The sequence below is a fragment of the Brachyistius frenatus genome, unplaced genomic scaffold (genome assembly GCF_029030835.1).
Source record: "Brachyistius frenatus isolate BFR_SWC_R1_liver_20210118 unplaced genomic scaffold, ASM2903083v1 Contig_78, whole genome shotgun sequence".
NCBI lineage: Eukaryota > Metazoa > Chordata > Actinopteri > Embiotocidae > Brachyistius > Brachyistius frenatus.
In genome coordinates this window covers 1,100,673-1,114,104 of record NW_027210677.1, presented here as the reverse complement: position 1 = coordinate 1,114,104, position 13,432 = coordinate 1,100,673, and the positions used below count along the sequence as shown (strand labels likewise).

At 37.8% G+C, this 13,432-nt stretch overlaps 1 protein-coding gene across 1 annotated transcript; it reads right to left on the bottom strand.

Moving 5' to 3' along the window:
• Positions 1 to 355: 355 nt before the first annotated feature.
• dcxr (dicarbonyl/L-xylulose reductase) lies at positions 356 to 12,129 on the bottom strand. Its single transcript, XM_069708813.1, has 8 exons — positions 11,825 to 12,129; positions 8,034 to 8,131; positions 7,201 to 7,355; positions 7,012 to 7,054; positions 3,695 to 3,794; positions 3,466 to 3,530; positions 2,330 to 2,447; positions 356 to 1,631 (listed from the first exon to the last, which is right to left on the bottom strand). The coding sequence occupies exons 1-8, from the start codon at positions 11,874 to 11,876 to the stop codon at positions 1,528 to 1,530; spliced, it is 735 nt and encodes a 244-aa protein (XP_069564914.1). The 5' UTR covers positions 11,877 to 12,129; the 3' UTR covers positions 356 to 1,527.
• Positions 12,130 to 13,432: the final 1,303 nt, after the last annotated feature.

The following is a 13,432-nucleotide window of genomic DNA, read 5'->3' as shown; positions in this document are numbered from 1 at the left end:
CATTTAAAAGTAAGTGAACATATACATATACAATACAGTAAAAGCAAAGGCTCAATTACCAAACGTGCAAAGTGGTTCCAGGAGCCCTGAAAACCAAAGGTTCAACTGTGCCCACTGCAGTTTTTAGTTTATTAAGTTATAAAAGTGTTTGGTTATTTACACCACTAAAAAAAGGATTAAGGTGGGTGTTTATGGTGGGAAGTGCCCGTGTGTCCAAATCTAGTTTTTTTAACATTAAAAAAATTTGAAGGCCCAGCAGGAAAGGTCTGTTTGCCAGACTAATTTTAAGTTGGTGGTAGTAGTTAGGGTTCATATTCATTCATTCAACCTTCATTTACATTTTCAGAAATGGGTAACCATCATTTTCAATGTGCAACAAAATAAAAGATAAAATATGTAATTATTATAGAAATGGACAATTAAACATACATACCTGTAGGTAAATGTAAGTTTTTCACATGGGGTTCATATGCAATCCTTTAGGTTTTCAAATGGGAATCTACATGGGCTTCACATTTCACTATGAAAATTCCAAACCACATGTCTCCCAAGGGAAAAATACGCATGTGCAAGCACATGTGATGTGATTACATGTAATAACTTGTGTTTTTGCATATTTGAAATTCATGTTTTGTTTTTTCTGTAAATGACGTATACTGATTCACAGTGACACTGCAAGTTTTCTCCAGGTCCCAATTCAATATAGCCTACTGTTGCAATTTACCACAATTATTTATTTAAATACCATTGAACCATTTTTCAGTCACTGCAATATAATCTCATCACCAGATAAACCTTTATTTCAAGTTCTGTACGGTTTCAGGTTAATTTACCTCAAGTAACATGAAACCGTACAGAACTTGAAATAATTTGGGCGGCACGGTGGTGCAGTGGTTAGCACTGTCGCCTCACAGCAAAAAGGTTCTGGGTTTGAATCCGGTCCTGGGCCTCTCTGTGCGTAGTTTGCATGTTCTCCCTGTGCTTGCGTGGGTTCTCTCCGGGTTCTCCGGCTTCCTCCCATCACCCAAAAACATGCACCTCAGGTTAGTTGGCGCCGCGGTCATGGCAGCCTGTTGCAGCAGCCCCCCCTCGGGATGCCGCTGTAGCGAAATAATTTCCCCTCGGGGATTAATAGAGTACAATAAAATAAAAAATAAAAAATAAAAAAAATGAACTGGTGCAACAGCCCAAAGCAATGTGACAGCATTAGCCAATTAGCAAAGCAGAGTAGCATATGTAGTTGCAGTACAGTTTCGGCGCATGCTGTTGGTTGGAGCGGCTCCAGCAGTTTCAAAATTAACCTGCAGGATGCAACAACTACAACCGATTCCCTATGGAGTGCAGACAGAGCCATATATTTAGAGTGAATTTTGGGACTGGTAACTTCATGCCAACATTAAACACAAACACGCACAAATAACAGGACATCTACCAGCAGATTTATTTAGTGAAGAAAATTGACCTCTGTGTGTATTGCAATGAGGTGATGAGGTTCTTCTTTTTCGTCTGTGATGAGGCTCATGTGGGTCAGCAGGACAGGAATCCTCCGTCCACCGGCAGAGTGATTCCGTTCGTCATGTTGCTCTTGTCACTCAGCAGGAATAAGATACTGTTGACCACATCCGTCACCTCTGTAGACAGACACAGTTCCGTTCACACTTATGTCCACAAATGTTTCTCAGTCTTTATGCTAAGCTAGGTAACCACGTCCCCCTATCCAACTTTGTACCTGACGCTTAGCCATACTTTGGTTTATTAACATTCTAATTTGTTAAAAACAATAATGAATGATAAGTCCTGAACTGAGTGCAATCATTGTTCCTGGTGTCAACCAACCCAAATCATCTTTCTCTGACAGACATAAGGCGTGTTTGAAGCACGAAGAGATATTAGTGAATGAGAGAAAAAGATGAAAAGTGAATCATGAGCTAACAATTCAGAAATTATACAACACAAATTGTATTACAGTATAAGTGAAATAAGTAAGATTTTAAAAAAAATATTAAGATCTTCACATGCTATGAAGCCATAGTTTAGTCTTTCCTTGCAGGCAATACGGACTCCCCCTTAATTTCTGTAACTGGGGATGCTTTTTTTTTATACCATGAAACCAGTGTGCAGAAACGATTCTGTTACTATTTTACAATTGAATCTATGCATTTGCTATATTTGCATGGTGTTGTGACCCCTCTTCTTTTTTTTTTTTTTAAAGATTGCAGAAAAATCTGGGATCACATCCAGGAAAACACATTCCTTCATCAAAATAATATCAGCTATCTTCTGCTGTACATGAAGTAGTAGAGTGTATTCACAGCCTTCTGTGTCTGACCTGCAAAGCGGCCGAGGGGGATGCGGGACATCATGGTTTTGGCTTTTTCGGGGTCGCTCCAACCCAGGCGACCCATCTCAGTCATCACCACTGTGGGGTTCACACTGTTCACACGGATCTGATCGCAACACAACACTGGCATTCCAGCTTAAACAATTCGGACATTGAATGACATAGAATACCATTACGATGAATTCTTTGTGTTTTCCATCTTAGCTTTGAGGTATTACATGTTGGGTACGGTAAGACAAGACAAGGGTTTCCTGATCCCAAATATATGAAACATACACATGCATTGATGCCTAGAAATATAACAACAATTATATAATGTGTACCTGACAATCTGAAGTTACAACTTGTGAACTAAATAGCACCGCCATTCTATCAGCTTAAAATAACGGTATGTTATTATTGCTTCATGCATGATTGATGTTTTTCTCAAAAAAACATCCCCTGAACTTTAATTTCCCAAAAATTCATGTCCCTTTCCCTGCGGTTAAAATTCATTGAGCGTGTTGTATTTTGTGATTCCCAAATTCCCTTTGAATGTCATCAGTGAAAAAATGGAATGCAAAAACTTTAGGCCTCATTCATCAACCCTTCTTAAAATGCATGGAATGCTAATTTACAAAAAATTATTATGTAAAAAAAAACAACCCGTGCAGCAGTACAGCTGTACAATTGAAAAAATAAAGGTACACTGAAACCTCTTTGTTTGTTAGCGGTGTGTTTCCTTCTTGAGATTAATTATAATATATATAATCACACTGTAAAATTATATTATTTTTAAGGGATAAGCAGCAATTGATTGCTGTCAGACTTGGACAGGCAAGTCTTTTGTCCGGTACTCGGAGTGTTAGTGTAGTGTTTATTCAAAATCGTAATACGTTGTAAAGTAATGAAAATAATTATAAAAATGATGCATTGAAAAACAATATCATTGCATACTTGGCACAAACATGTAAGCACGCAAATGTGTACGAGTGTGCTTTTCAGTGTGTGTAGATTTTGTTCTTACCAAAGAAGACATCACAAATAACATATAAGAAATTTCTTCTTGAGACCGGTTGTTGAATGAGGGCCAATATCAAGTTTCTGGGACTTTGTGTTGAAAAGGGGTTTAAAAGTGATGGTACCTGGTGTGGTCCCAGCTCTAGAGCCATCACCTTAGTCAGCATGTCCAGGGCCCCTTTTGTAGCACCTTAGCAATAAAGTACACAAACACAGAAACAATAAAACATTTTCTTGTGACTGTCACTTGGTAGGCCTGTTAAAAAAAAATCATCTTGTTTCCCCAAGGTATAATTAAGGAATAGACAGGCTGTCAGGCACTGGGTGAACGCAGGCCATCCCTCTGTTACTCACAATAGACAGCATGGTCTCTGAGGGCACACTGCGAGGCCTGACTGGACACGTTGACAATGGAGCCTCCTAATCCTCTGGTCTTCATACCACGAGCCACTATCTATGCACAGAGACAGAGCTTTGTTTGATTCAGGGAAGTCGTGTTTCTTCCTCAAACGGAAGAAACATTTCGATCTTAACTAAAAAAACCAGAGATACTTTTGCTGGGGCAGTTTAAGTTTATCATACAGACATAGAGACTAAATGTATCCTTAATATTTCAGTACTAATAATTAGTGAAAAAGTGTAATTCATTAATTAACCTAAAATACAGTGGGTACGGAAAGTATTCAGACCCCTTTACATTTTTCACTCTTTGTTTCATTGCAGCCATTTGCTAAAATCAAAAAAGTTCATTTTATTTCTCATTAATGTACACTCAGCACCCCATCTTGACAGAAAAAAACAGAAATGTAGAAATTTGTGCAAATTTATTAAAAAAGAAAAACTGAAATATCGGAACAACTCTGTGACCATTCTTGACCGGCCCAGCCAGAGCCCTGACCTAAACCCAATTGAGCATCTCTGGAGAGACCTGAAAATGGCTGTCCACCAACGTTCACCATCCAACCTGACGGAACTGGAGAGGATCTGCAAGGAAGAATGGCAGAGGATCCCCAAATCCAGGTGTGAAAAGCTTGTTGCATCATTCCCAAGAAGACTCATGGCTGTACAAGCTCAAAAGGGTGCTTCTACTCAATACTGAGCAAAGGGTCTGAATACTTATGACCATGTGATATTTCAGTTTTTCTTTTTTAATAAATTTGCACAAATTTCTACATTTCTGTTTTTTTCTGTCAAGATGGGTGCTGAGTGTACATTAATGAGAAATAAAATGAACTTTTTTGATTTTAGCAAATGGCTGCAATGAAACAAAGAGTGAAAAATTTAAAAAGGGGTCTGAATACTTTCCGTACCCACTGTAAGTGCAATATGTCAATAGGTCTCCGATCAGGCAAAACACTGGATGTAAAGTGTTTACTTTCTGAAAAGAACAATGTAGTCTTGGCCTTTTTAGTACAACCTAAAACAGTCAAGAATTATGACAGTTTAACTTGTGTTTTTTTGGCTTCACAGTAAGGAGATGCAAGCACTGAAATTACCAGAAAAAAAGTAACTTTTTCTGATATCCAAGTTAGATTCTTCACCTCTGCAGAATACTATCTCAGTTCTCTGTTCAGCACAGAGACCAGATTTAAAAATGGCCAATAAACAACTGACGCTTGAAAATAATTTGGGAATTAGACCAAACTGCAAAAAATATTGTAGCTGTTGGGAATCATCCACTTTGACAATCTTAGAAAAAAATGACAAAAAAAAAAAAAAAAAAAAATGGAGGAATGCAAATGCTGTGTAGTGATATGGGTTTCCCTTTTAAATAGTCATTGTTTTTGGGGCGGCATTAACATCCTTAGTAGACTAGGAACTAAAATGTATTGTTGGGCCTGCACTAACTGTTGTACATGCATTTTCATAATTTCCTGAATCACCCAGGAACCAGCCACATCTCTAGAGCTGCCATGGCAACAATTGTGATAAAAAATTTTTTTTAATTTTTTTAACAATAATGTATAATATTTCTGGTACAAGCTTCCCAAATGTGGATATGTTACAATTTCCAACTTTTACAGATTCAACATTCAAACATTTTGGTTTTTTGACTGTTGCCCAGATAAAACAAAGCAAATTAAATATATTAACATGGGCTTCAAGGACTAACTGTGTTTGTAAACATAAACTAAATGTAAACTGTCTCTCAATATTTTATACACTGAAAAATCAATTATTAAAGAAAACAATTATCAGACATACACCAATGGATGAATTTGTTGGTACCCATCCATGAAAAAAAGGAAAATCCACAATTTTCTCTGAAATAATTTGGAAACGGACATACAGTAAGTCCGATTTTTATTATATGGAATAAACAGTGATGCAAGATCGTTTATTCCATATAATAAAAATATGACTTTGCTTTTGGTTTTTGATTCAACAGAATGCAACCCTGTTTCCACAAAAATATCACATATCAAAATTTTTAACTGAGAAATTGTATTGTTTCATGAAAAATATATGCTCATTTTAAAGTTCATGCCAGCAGCACATCTCCAAAAAGTTGGGAGAGGGGCAACAAAAGACTGGAAAAGTTGGGTAATGCTAAAAGAAACACCTGGTTGAAAATCTCACAACTCATCAGGTTAACTGCCAACAGGTCAGTAACATGACTGGGTAGAAGAAAAAAAAAACATCCCACAGAGGCAGAGTCTCTCAGCGTTGAAGATGGGGAGGGGTTCACCATTCTGTGAAAGACTGGGCATGGGAAAATAGTGTAACAATTTAAAATTCAAGTTCATCACTGCATCCACAAATGCCGGTTAAAACAAGTGCTGCCACTTTCTCTGAGGTCATTTCGGATGGACTGAAGTGAATTGGAAAACTGTCCTGTGGTCTGAAATATCAAATTTTAGATTCTTTGTGAAAATCATGGACGCTGCATGACTCCCTTGTGGCCTGCATGGATTCAAGTCCCCCAGTGCCACTTGCAGCAAAGCAGCCCTTAAATGGACCACCTGCATTTGTCATGTAAGTATGTTGTGCTTTAAAAAAAACAAAAAACTTTTCAGTGTGGAGCACACAATGATGCCAAACAGCAGACTGACCACTTTTCTCCATTTAAATAGGTTGAATGACTAATTAACAGAGTGACTGATTCACAGATGTGTGATACTTATTAAAGAAAACAGTTGAAGTATCACTATAACCCAATTATTTTAATCTGTTGAGGCCATTTTAGAATATTTTTTATAAAAGAAGCAAATTTCTTTATCATACATTCTTTGCTACTCTATGGTATACCAAAAGCATGCAGGTATACGCAAGAAAATTGGTTTTAATTTCATAATTTTTCAAAAGGAATGAAGCATTTTTTTTTATTGAGCTGTTAAGGGTACGAACAAATGTATCCACAACCGTATTGAGTAAATAATTGTTGATGACCACAGAAGCCTGACAATACGTCTGTGATGGAATAATACTTCCTTGCCACTAGTTTTTTGTGTAAGAATTACTTGACACAAACAAAGTATTAAAGCAAATTGATAAAAACAACTTTACAACAAATGAGCTCAGTTTAAACTAAAATAACTGAGATGGATCCCTCTGCAGGCCTGAGTTCACTCGATTGATTTTCAACTTCAAAGGTACAAATTTCCAACATATTTTCAATTAACTAATCTATGAGGTCAGAAATGGAGTAGAGTTAACCTTGATTGTTTTACCTGAGACACATGCAGCACAGCTTTCACATTCACACTGAATGCCCTGGAAAAAATAATAAACAAAACAGGTGGAATAACATGATTATCATATAAATTCTGACTCATAAGTCATTGAGCTGTATCCTTTGAAGAATTACTGGTGTAACTTATTTGTTGTGGATCATAACAGTATGTCTTCATTTGCCTTACTGGTCAAACTGTTCAGGTGTAACCTCCAGAAATGGCTGCAGGTTGGCGCAGGCAGCATTATTCACCAGCAGATCAACAGGGCCAATGTCCTGCAGGGCAGCCTCCGTGGCCCCCCAATCTGCCAGGTCCACACACACTGGGGTGATGGATGCACACTGTGAGAGAAGTGAAAACCTGACATGTTGTTGCAGATAATATCAGAAGGAGATAGGAAATCAAGAAACAATCAGTTTGGATTAAAGACTTCCATATAACCAGCGCTGAATATAATAGTAATTTCCTGCTTGTCCTGGTAAATTGTTTTCTTGTCTTGTTTTCTTCACATGTTGTATACATCTCAATCACAAACAGCATGCTGTAATGGTCAGTGCATACTGTACATTCTTACTATGGTGCATTAATCAAAATCGCTGTGCTTTTAAGCATCTTACATTCATCTCAGCAACAATAAAAAATAACATCTCTTCATCTGTCAGATGACATGAAAGTTCCCAATTAATAAACATGGGAATCAGTCAAAGTCTGTGCATGTTGCCACATCATATTAGGAAATCTGTACACCAGAGAGTAACCATATCAGTCTGAGGAGAAATTAATAAGTGATGATGAACAGGAGAATGAGGAGAGACAACAGAAGAAGATGAACAGAGCAGCGGGGTAGAAATCTCAGATGAAAATGCCTACAGAGATGGAATGGGGGCACAATGGGACAGATGATGTGTGAGGGGCGTCAGGGGTCAGGCACATGGGCCCCTCAGATGGGTGAATGGGTGTATATATGTGTGTGTGTGTGTGTGTGTGTGTGTGTGTAGTGGTGGTGATGGTGGAAGTACCTCCTCCATCAGACTGTTAAGGTCGGCCTGTGTGCGCGTGACCGCGATGACCCTTGACCCGCAACTTGCCAAAGCCAAAGCAGTGGCCCTGCCAATCCCTAAGACACAAAGCATCCATAAACACCAAGATGGGTGACAGAGTGAAACTGCTGTTCTGACACTGGAGCTGACACACACACACACACATACATTCAACACAAGTCTCAAATTTTGATCCACAAACATAAAGTTTTTTTTTTATTTCATTTTCAAGACTAGTTTAGGGTACATGTAAAATGATCAAAGCCCCGATCAGTCTTCTGCTCTTCTGAGTTCACATGCATGCATGGGAAGGGTTATATGGGGAGTCTCTACTTCTGGGGAGGTTTATAGTTGTTAAAAAATATGTTTAACAATTCTGCTTATAACTCCATCATAGAAACTAAATGCACTGCAATACACTGCCCATAATGCAAAATTAGGGGGCATAACATTTTGCCTTTAACCATTTCCAACTGATGAGATTTTGCTGTTGAAATAATAAACACTTTTGATTAAAAGAACATAAATTTGTTGTTTCCTTTTCAATCACCACATTTTTAATGAAATCACGTTTAGCAGGGGTGTTGCTTCTGTTTTCCCTGACCACAATGTGCCAATAGTGCATAATAGTATCACAAACTACTAAGAACTGAAAGCTTGTGTCTAATGTCTGGTTCATATTCTTGTTTACCTGTTAAATGAGCAATAGTCTCTGATTTAAATCCACATTTTTACACTAAATTTTTAAGACAAAATCAACAATTATTGCAATGACCATTACAAACAATAAACATCCCTATCAAGACAGACAACACAAAAGTCATTACTCAGTTCAGTTCATTACTCTTGCTTTCAGGTCACGTGTCAGGTTAGCAATTTAACTTAAGGTTTAACTCTTGGTTTTCAGGGCAACAAAGGTGGTTCACCTCTTACCATGCATCGCCATGGTAAATTTTGCTGCAGACCTAACCTGCTACAGAGCAAGTTCAGTTTAAGATAACAAATCAAAATGTATATAAGCACTGCCTACTAACCAATCAATCGTCTTTGAATATGTCATCACTAATTGTTGAAGATCCCATGGAGCACTGTGCACAGATAGTGAGAGGGCAGTGTTCAGAGACCCGCAAACCACTTTGGCTTTGCTTGACAATTTTCATGAGATATAGATTACATTTCATTGTGTTTTTCAGTGATTGAAGCGCCTAAGCCTTTTACTACTTGTACTTGTTGTACTTGTACTTGTTGTACTTAAAAGATATGACAGTGAGTCGGCCTACCACTTGAATTATGGTTTTATATTTATTTCTCATTTGTTTCCCAGTTTTTTTGACACTACTTGGGCTGCAGCTGAAAGAAAAAAAGGCTAAAACTGTCATACACACCAAGAGAGCACAAATCTTTTCTTCGATTTTGCACACCTATGAATTCATAACATCTCACACAGCATACCATTAACTGAAATATAGTATACATTTGTCAGGATTCCTGTCTGCGCCTCTGTTTTGCCCCCAATCACCTCTCCTCATGTTTTCTGTCAATCCCCTGTCTGTTTGTTATTGTTTCCCCATGTGTTCTGTCCTCCTCTCCTTGCTTCCTGTCACCTCCCGTGGCCACGCCCCTCACCGGTCTCAGCAACTGCTACCACCAAATCACCACCTGCAGGTGGCTCATTTCCCTGATCACCTCCCCGGACTATATGTACCCTGCCTCTGCAGTCATCTGGTTGTCGGTGCATACTGCGAGTTCCTGCTAGTCACCGCAAGGACCCATCTGTTCCCGTTCCGTTCCCGTTCCGTTCCCCTGCTCCTGCTCAGGTACCCTGTTTTGGCTTCCAGTCCATGCGATCAGTCAGTGCTCCCAATCTCGGCTGATCGCCGAAGCTAAGCAGGGTCAGACCTGGTTAGTACTTGGATGGGAGACCACCTGGGAATACCAGGTGCTGCAGAACCACCAGTCAAAGCCAGTGAGTCCGTCTGTCCCCGGTCCTGCTCCAGTACCAGCTATCCTGCCAGCTTCGCCTCCCCGCTGCAAGTCGGTTGAGTTGCCCTCCCGACCCAGGAGGAGATAGACTCTGTAGGTACCACCTTTGTTTCAATAAAGACTGTTTTGAACTGATACCCGAGCCTGTGTGCCTGCGTTTGGGTCCGTTACACCCCACATCATAACAGTATTATTACATTACACATACGGTTTATATTTTGTACATTTGCACTAGTTTGGAATTTTATACTTTATCGTGACATTTTATTTATATAGCCTACCACATGCTGTTTTTGTTGTATTTCTGTCTTATTTTTGGTAAGTCCTTGTATGTGAAAACTTATTTGGCAACGAAGAACACCTTATCAGCACATTAACTTCATGGAAAATAGCCTACCTATAGTCAGATGGTCACTAATGATGAGGCAGTTATATTGGAAGCCTTTTAACTTGCACATTCACAATGTTGGGAATTTGTTTTCCAGTTGTCCTTCCTGCATTTGGCAGCTGCGGCTGTGCTGTTTTTAGCCCGAATTATGTGTTTCCCGTTTTCATATTTGTCTCATTATAGTTTGCTCTTTGTTTATAAGATGTGCTGCTTTACTGTCAGCACAATGGTCCATGTTGGTAATTGGTCAGATGCTGCAAACTTTGCCCCTTTTAGTGAACATGCTCGTAACTGGACTGGGAAGCCCTGCCTTGACTTAGTAGAATGTATTAATATTATGGCACAAAATACATGACATCATTGTTTTCCTATTTATCATGTGTAAATATATACAGTATGCTATCGTATTTTATTACATTATGCCATTATATTACTTACTATCGTACTATTTACTAATTTATTTAATCAATTTATTCACTACTTCATTTTATTATTTACTATATTATACTACTGTATACACACCACATATACAATACTATAATTAGTTCATTATTATTATTAGTTTATTATTATATCCTATTATACTACTCAACCTTATTGTTTTTATAGGCTAGACATAATCTATACTGCTGTACTATACTGTACATTATTGTATTACTACAGATACAAAAATAATATTAAACTGATATGCTATACTATTTGTGGCATCTTAATTTTTTCTTAAATTATCTTTGTAAATCTTTAAGTTTTATCTTTTCATTATTAAAATATAGATAGCAAACTGACAGCCAGTGTCTCGGTATTTTAAGTTGTTTTGTAGTTGCTGATTTTGTTCCATTTGATTTAAATGATGGTCATTTATTAGGGGTCCTAGCAGCAACGGTGGTGGAACCCTACTGTTAGTCATTGAAAACCCATGTTTAAAATGGGTTTAACATTTGTTTCACTATTTTTAACATAACTGTTGTATTGTTGACCTTGAACACAGAAAAAGTGAAAAATGATGGGAACGCCCTTTCCCCAATGTTATCAAACTTTCTGCACATTAAAATGATCAAGAAATTTCAACCAAATCCATGATTTACAAATGATCGTTTTTTAAATTCCTTATGCCGGTAATTCAGTTCATGTTGAGCTAATGTTGATACGCACTCCTCCCACTTCATACAATAGCCTGATTTAAGATTCTAAGAAACGGAAGAGAAAACGTTATTTTCAACTCCACGTGGATAATTAACCGTAGAATACAAACACAACGTATTGGTAGCTGTGGGGCAACCAGGGACATTTGAACTCGTGATCTGCAGTGGGGGTGTCTCGTTTTAAAGCAGCCTAGCGGTGTCGCTGCACGCGCTGAAAAGTTATTTAGTGTATAATGTGTATAAATCGTAATCTTGACCTTTTCCTGCTCCGGTGACCAGAGCTCGTTTTCTTGCAAATGAAATCTCCATGGTCGATCGGTTCAAGCGCGATTAGCTGCAGACGAACGAAGCAGAAAACAAGCAGTCAGTCACGTGACTACTTCCTGTCTATTGACAGTGTCAATCGAGCAAAAAAAAAAAACCAAAACGGAACATCCACATCCTAAATGTCCACTTTCCCACATGTCCAATACGAATCATTGCTTCTAGGTTTTGATTGTTTGCAACAAGATGGAGGTACTCACCAGTAATGCAGGAGCCAAAAGCAGGAAGGTCCGGGCAATAGGAAGCCGTGTAGTTCCTATGTCCTTCCTACGAGCTCGAATATTAAAATGAGCCTACACTAAAGTTAATGGTTAAAACGTGTTTGCCTCCCAGGTCTTCCCTGCACAGTCACTGTGAATAGGCAGAAACCACCATGGGGCAACTCAATACAAAGCCTGGGTGATTATTTAGTTTGACAGAAAGGAATTAAGTTTTCAGCCTGTAAACTGTAAAACAGAAAAAAAGTTTTAATGATTTCAATTTTTTAATATATTTTTTCTTTCCATTTAAATGCATTAAACAGACAAAAATATTAGGAAGAGCTCCTAACAACCCAGTACAGTATAAATTGGATTTTTTTTTTTTTTCTGATTCGATGAGGACATGTTCATGGTCTTCGAGGACCAAATTTGTTAATTATTGATCAGTTGATGGTGTTCTGTAATTTATATTTTACTAAAATGACTAGTTTTATTGTAATCAAACTGTATTTTAAGTTTACAAACTAGTTATTAATCATTTTGCTCGTCTTGTTATTTCAACACTGAGGTCCATACTCTGCTCTGGTCCCAGGAGGTCAGAATTCAAGTAGTTTTTTTTTAACTTAACAGTTCAAAAGGGAGATAAAATAATTTCAAAATCATCATATAAAATAGTAAAACACTGACGGGGACCACTTTACTGCAGATTGAGTAGGCTTACTTTTATTTCTTATAGTTTAGGTATAATTTATTAATGATATTTAGGCCTATGTGCTTTTACTTAAGGATTTGAATACAGTACTTTTTTTTGCTACTTGTAGTGGAGTATTTTCACATTGTGATGTTAGTAGGATCTGAATACTTTACTCTATATATCCTAGTTCTCCACACAGCAATTGACAGCTGCCATGTATGTATAGTGCAACAGGAACAGGAAATTGCTCCCTTTTATCATCCTGCCGAGTGTTCCTATAAGATGCTGATGTGGTCCAAAGTCGTTCTGAGGTTTAAGAAAACGTTTTCAAAGACTTTCTTTTTCATTCAATCATGAACATAGTCAGCAGACTAACTGGCATAATGGGGAAATTGCAGTATAGCTGTGACTAGTAACACATTTTTTTTCAGTAAATTTCTAGCCTTCATAATTCCTTCATTGTTGCTGCATATGCACAATGGTGCTGTTGACATACATACAAATTAACTCTCAATTGTTAATGTTAATATTTCTTTTTGTATTGAGAACAGGCAAACTTATACATACAGCAAAGTATGGCAACAGCCAATGGGAAGAGCTGATGTTGACATGTGACGTTTCAGTGTGTGTCAAAGGGCTTGCACATA

What these genes read in the sequence shown, in the direction of transcription:
- dcxr (XM_069708813.1), bottom strand. Translation starts at nt 11,876, where the DNA reads ATGGAGATTTCATTTGCAAGAAAACGAGCTCTGGTCACCGGAGCAGGA. An exon ending in GGTCACCGGAGCAGGAAAAG is followed by an intron (nt 8,132 to 11,824) that starts GTCAAGATTACG and finishes TTTGTGTCTTAG; the next exon opens with GGATTGGCAGGGCCACTGCT. An exon ending in ACACCTGAACAGTTTGACCA is followed by an intron (nt 7,055 to 7,200) that starts GTAAGGCAAATG and finishes TATTTTTTCCAG; the next exon opens with GGCATTCAGTGTGAATGTGA.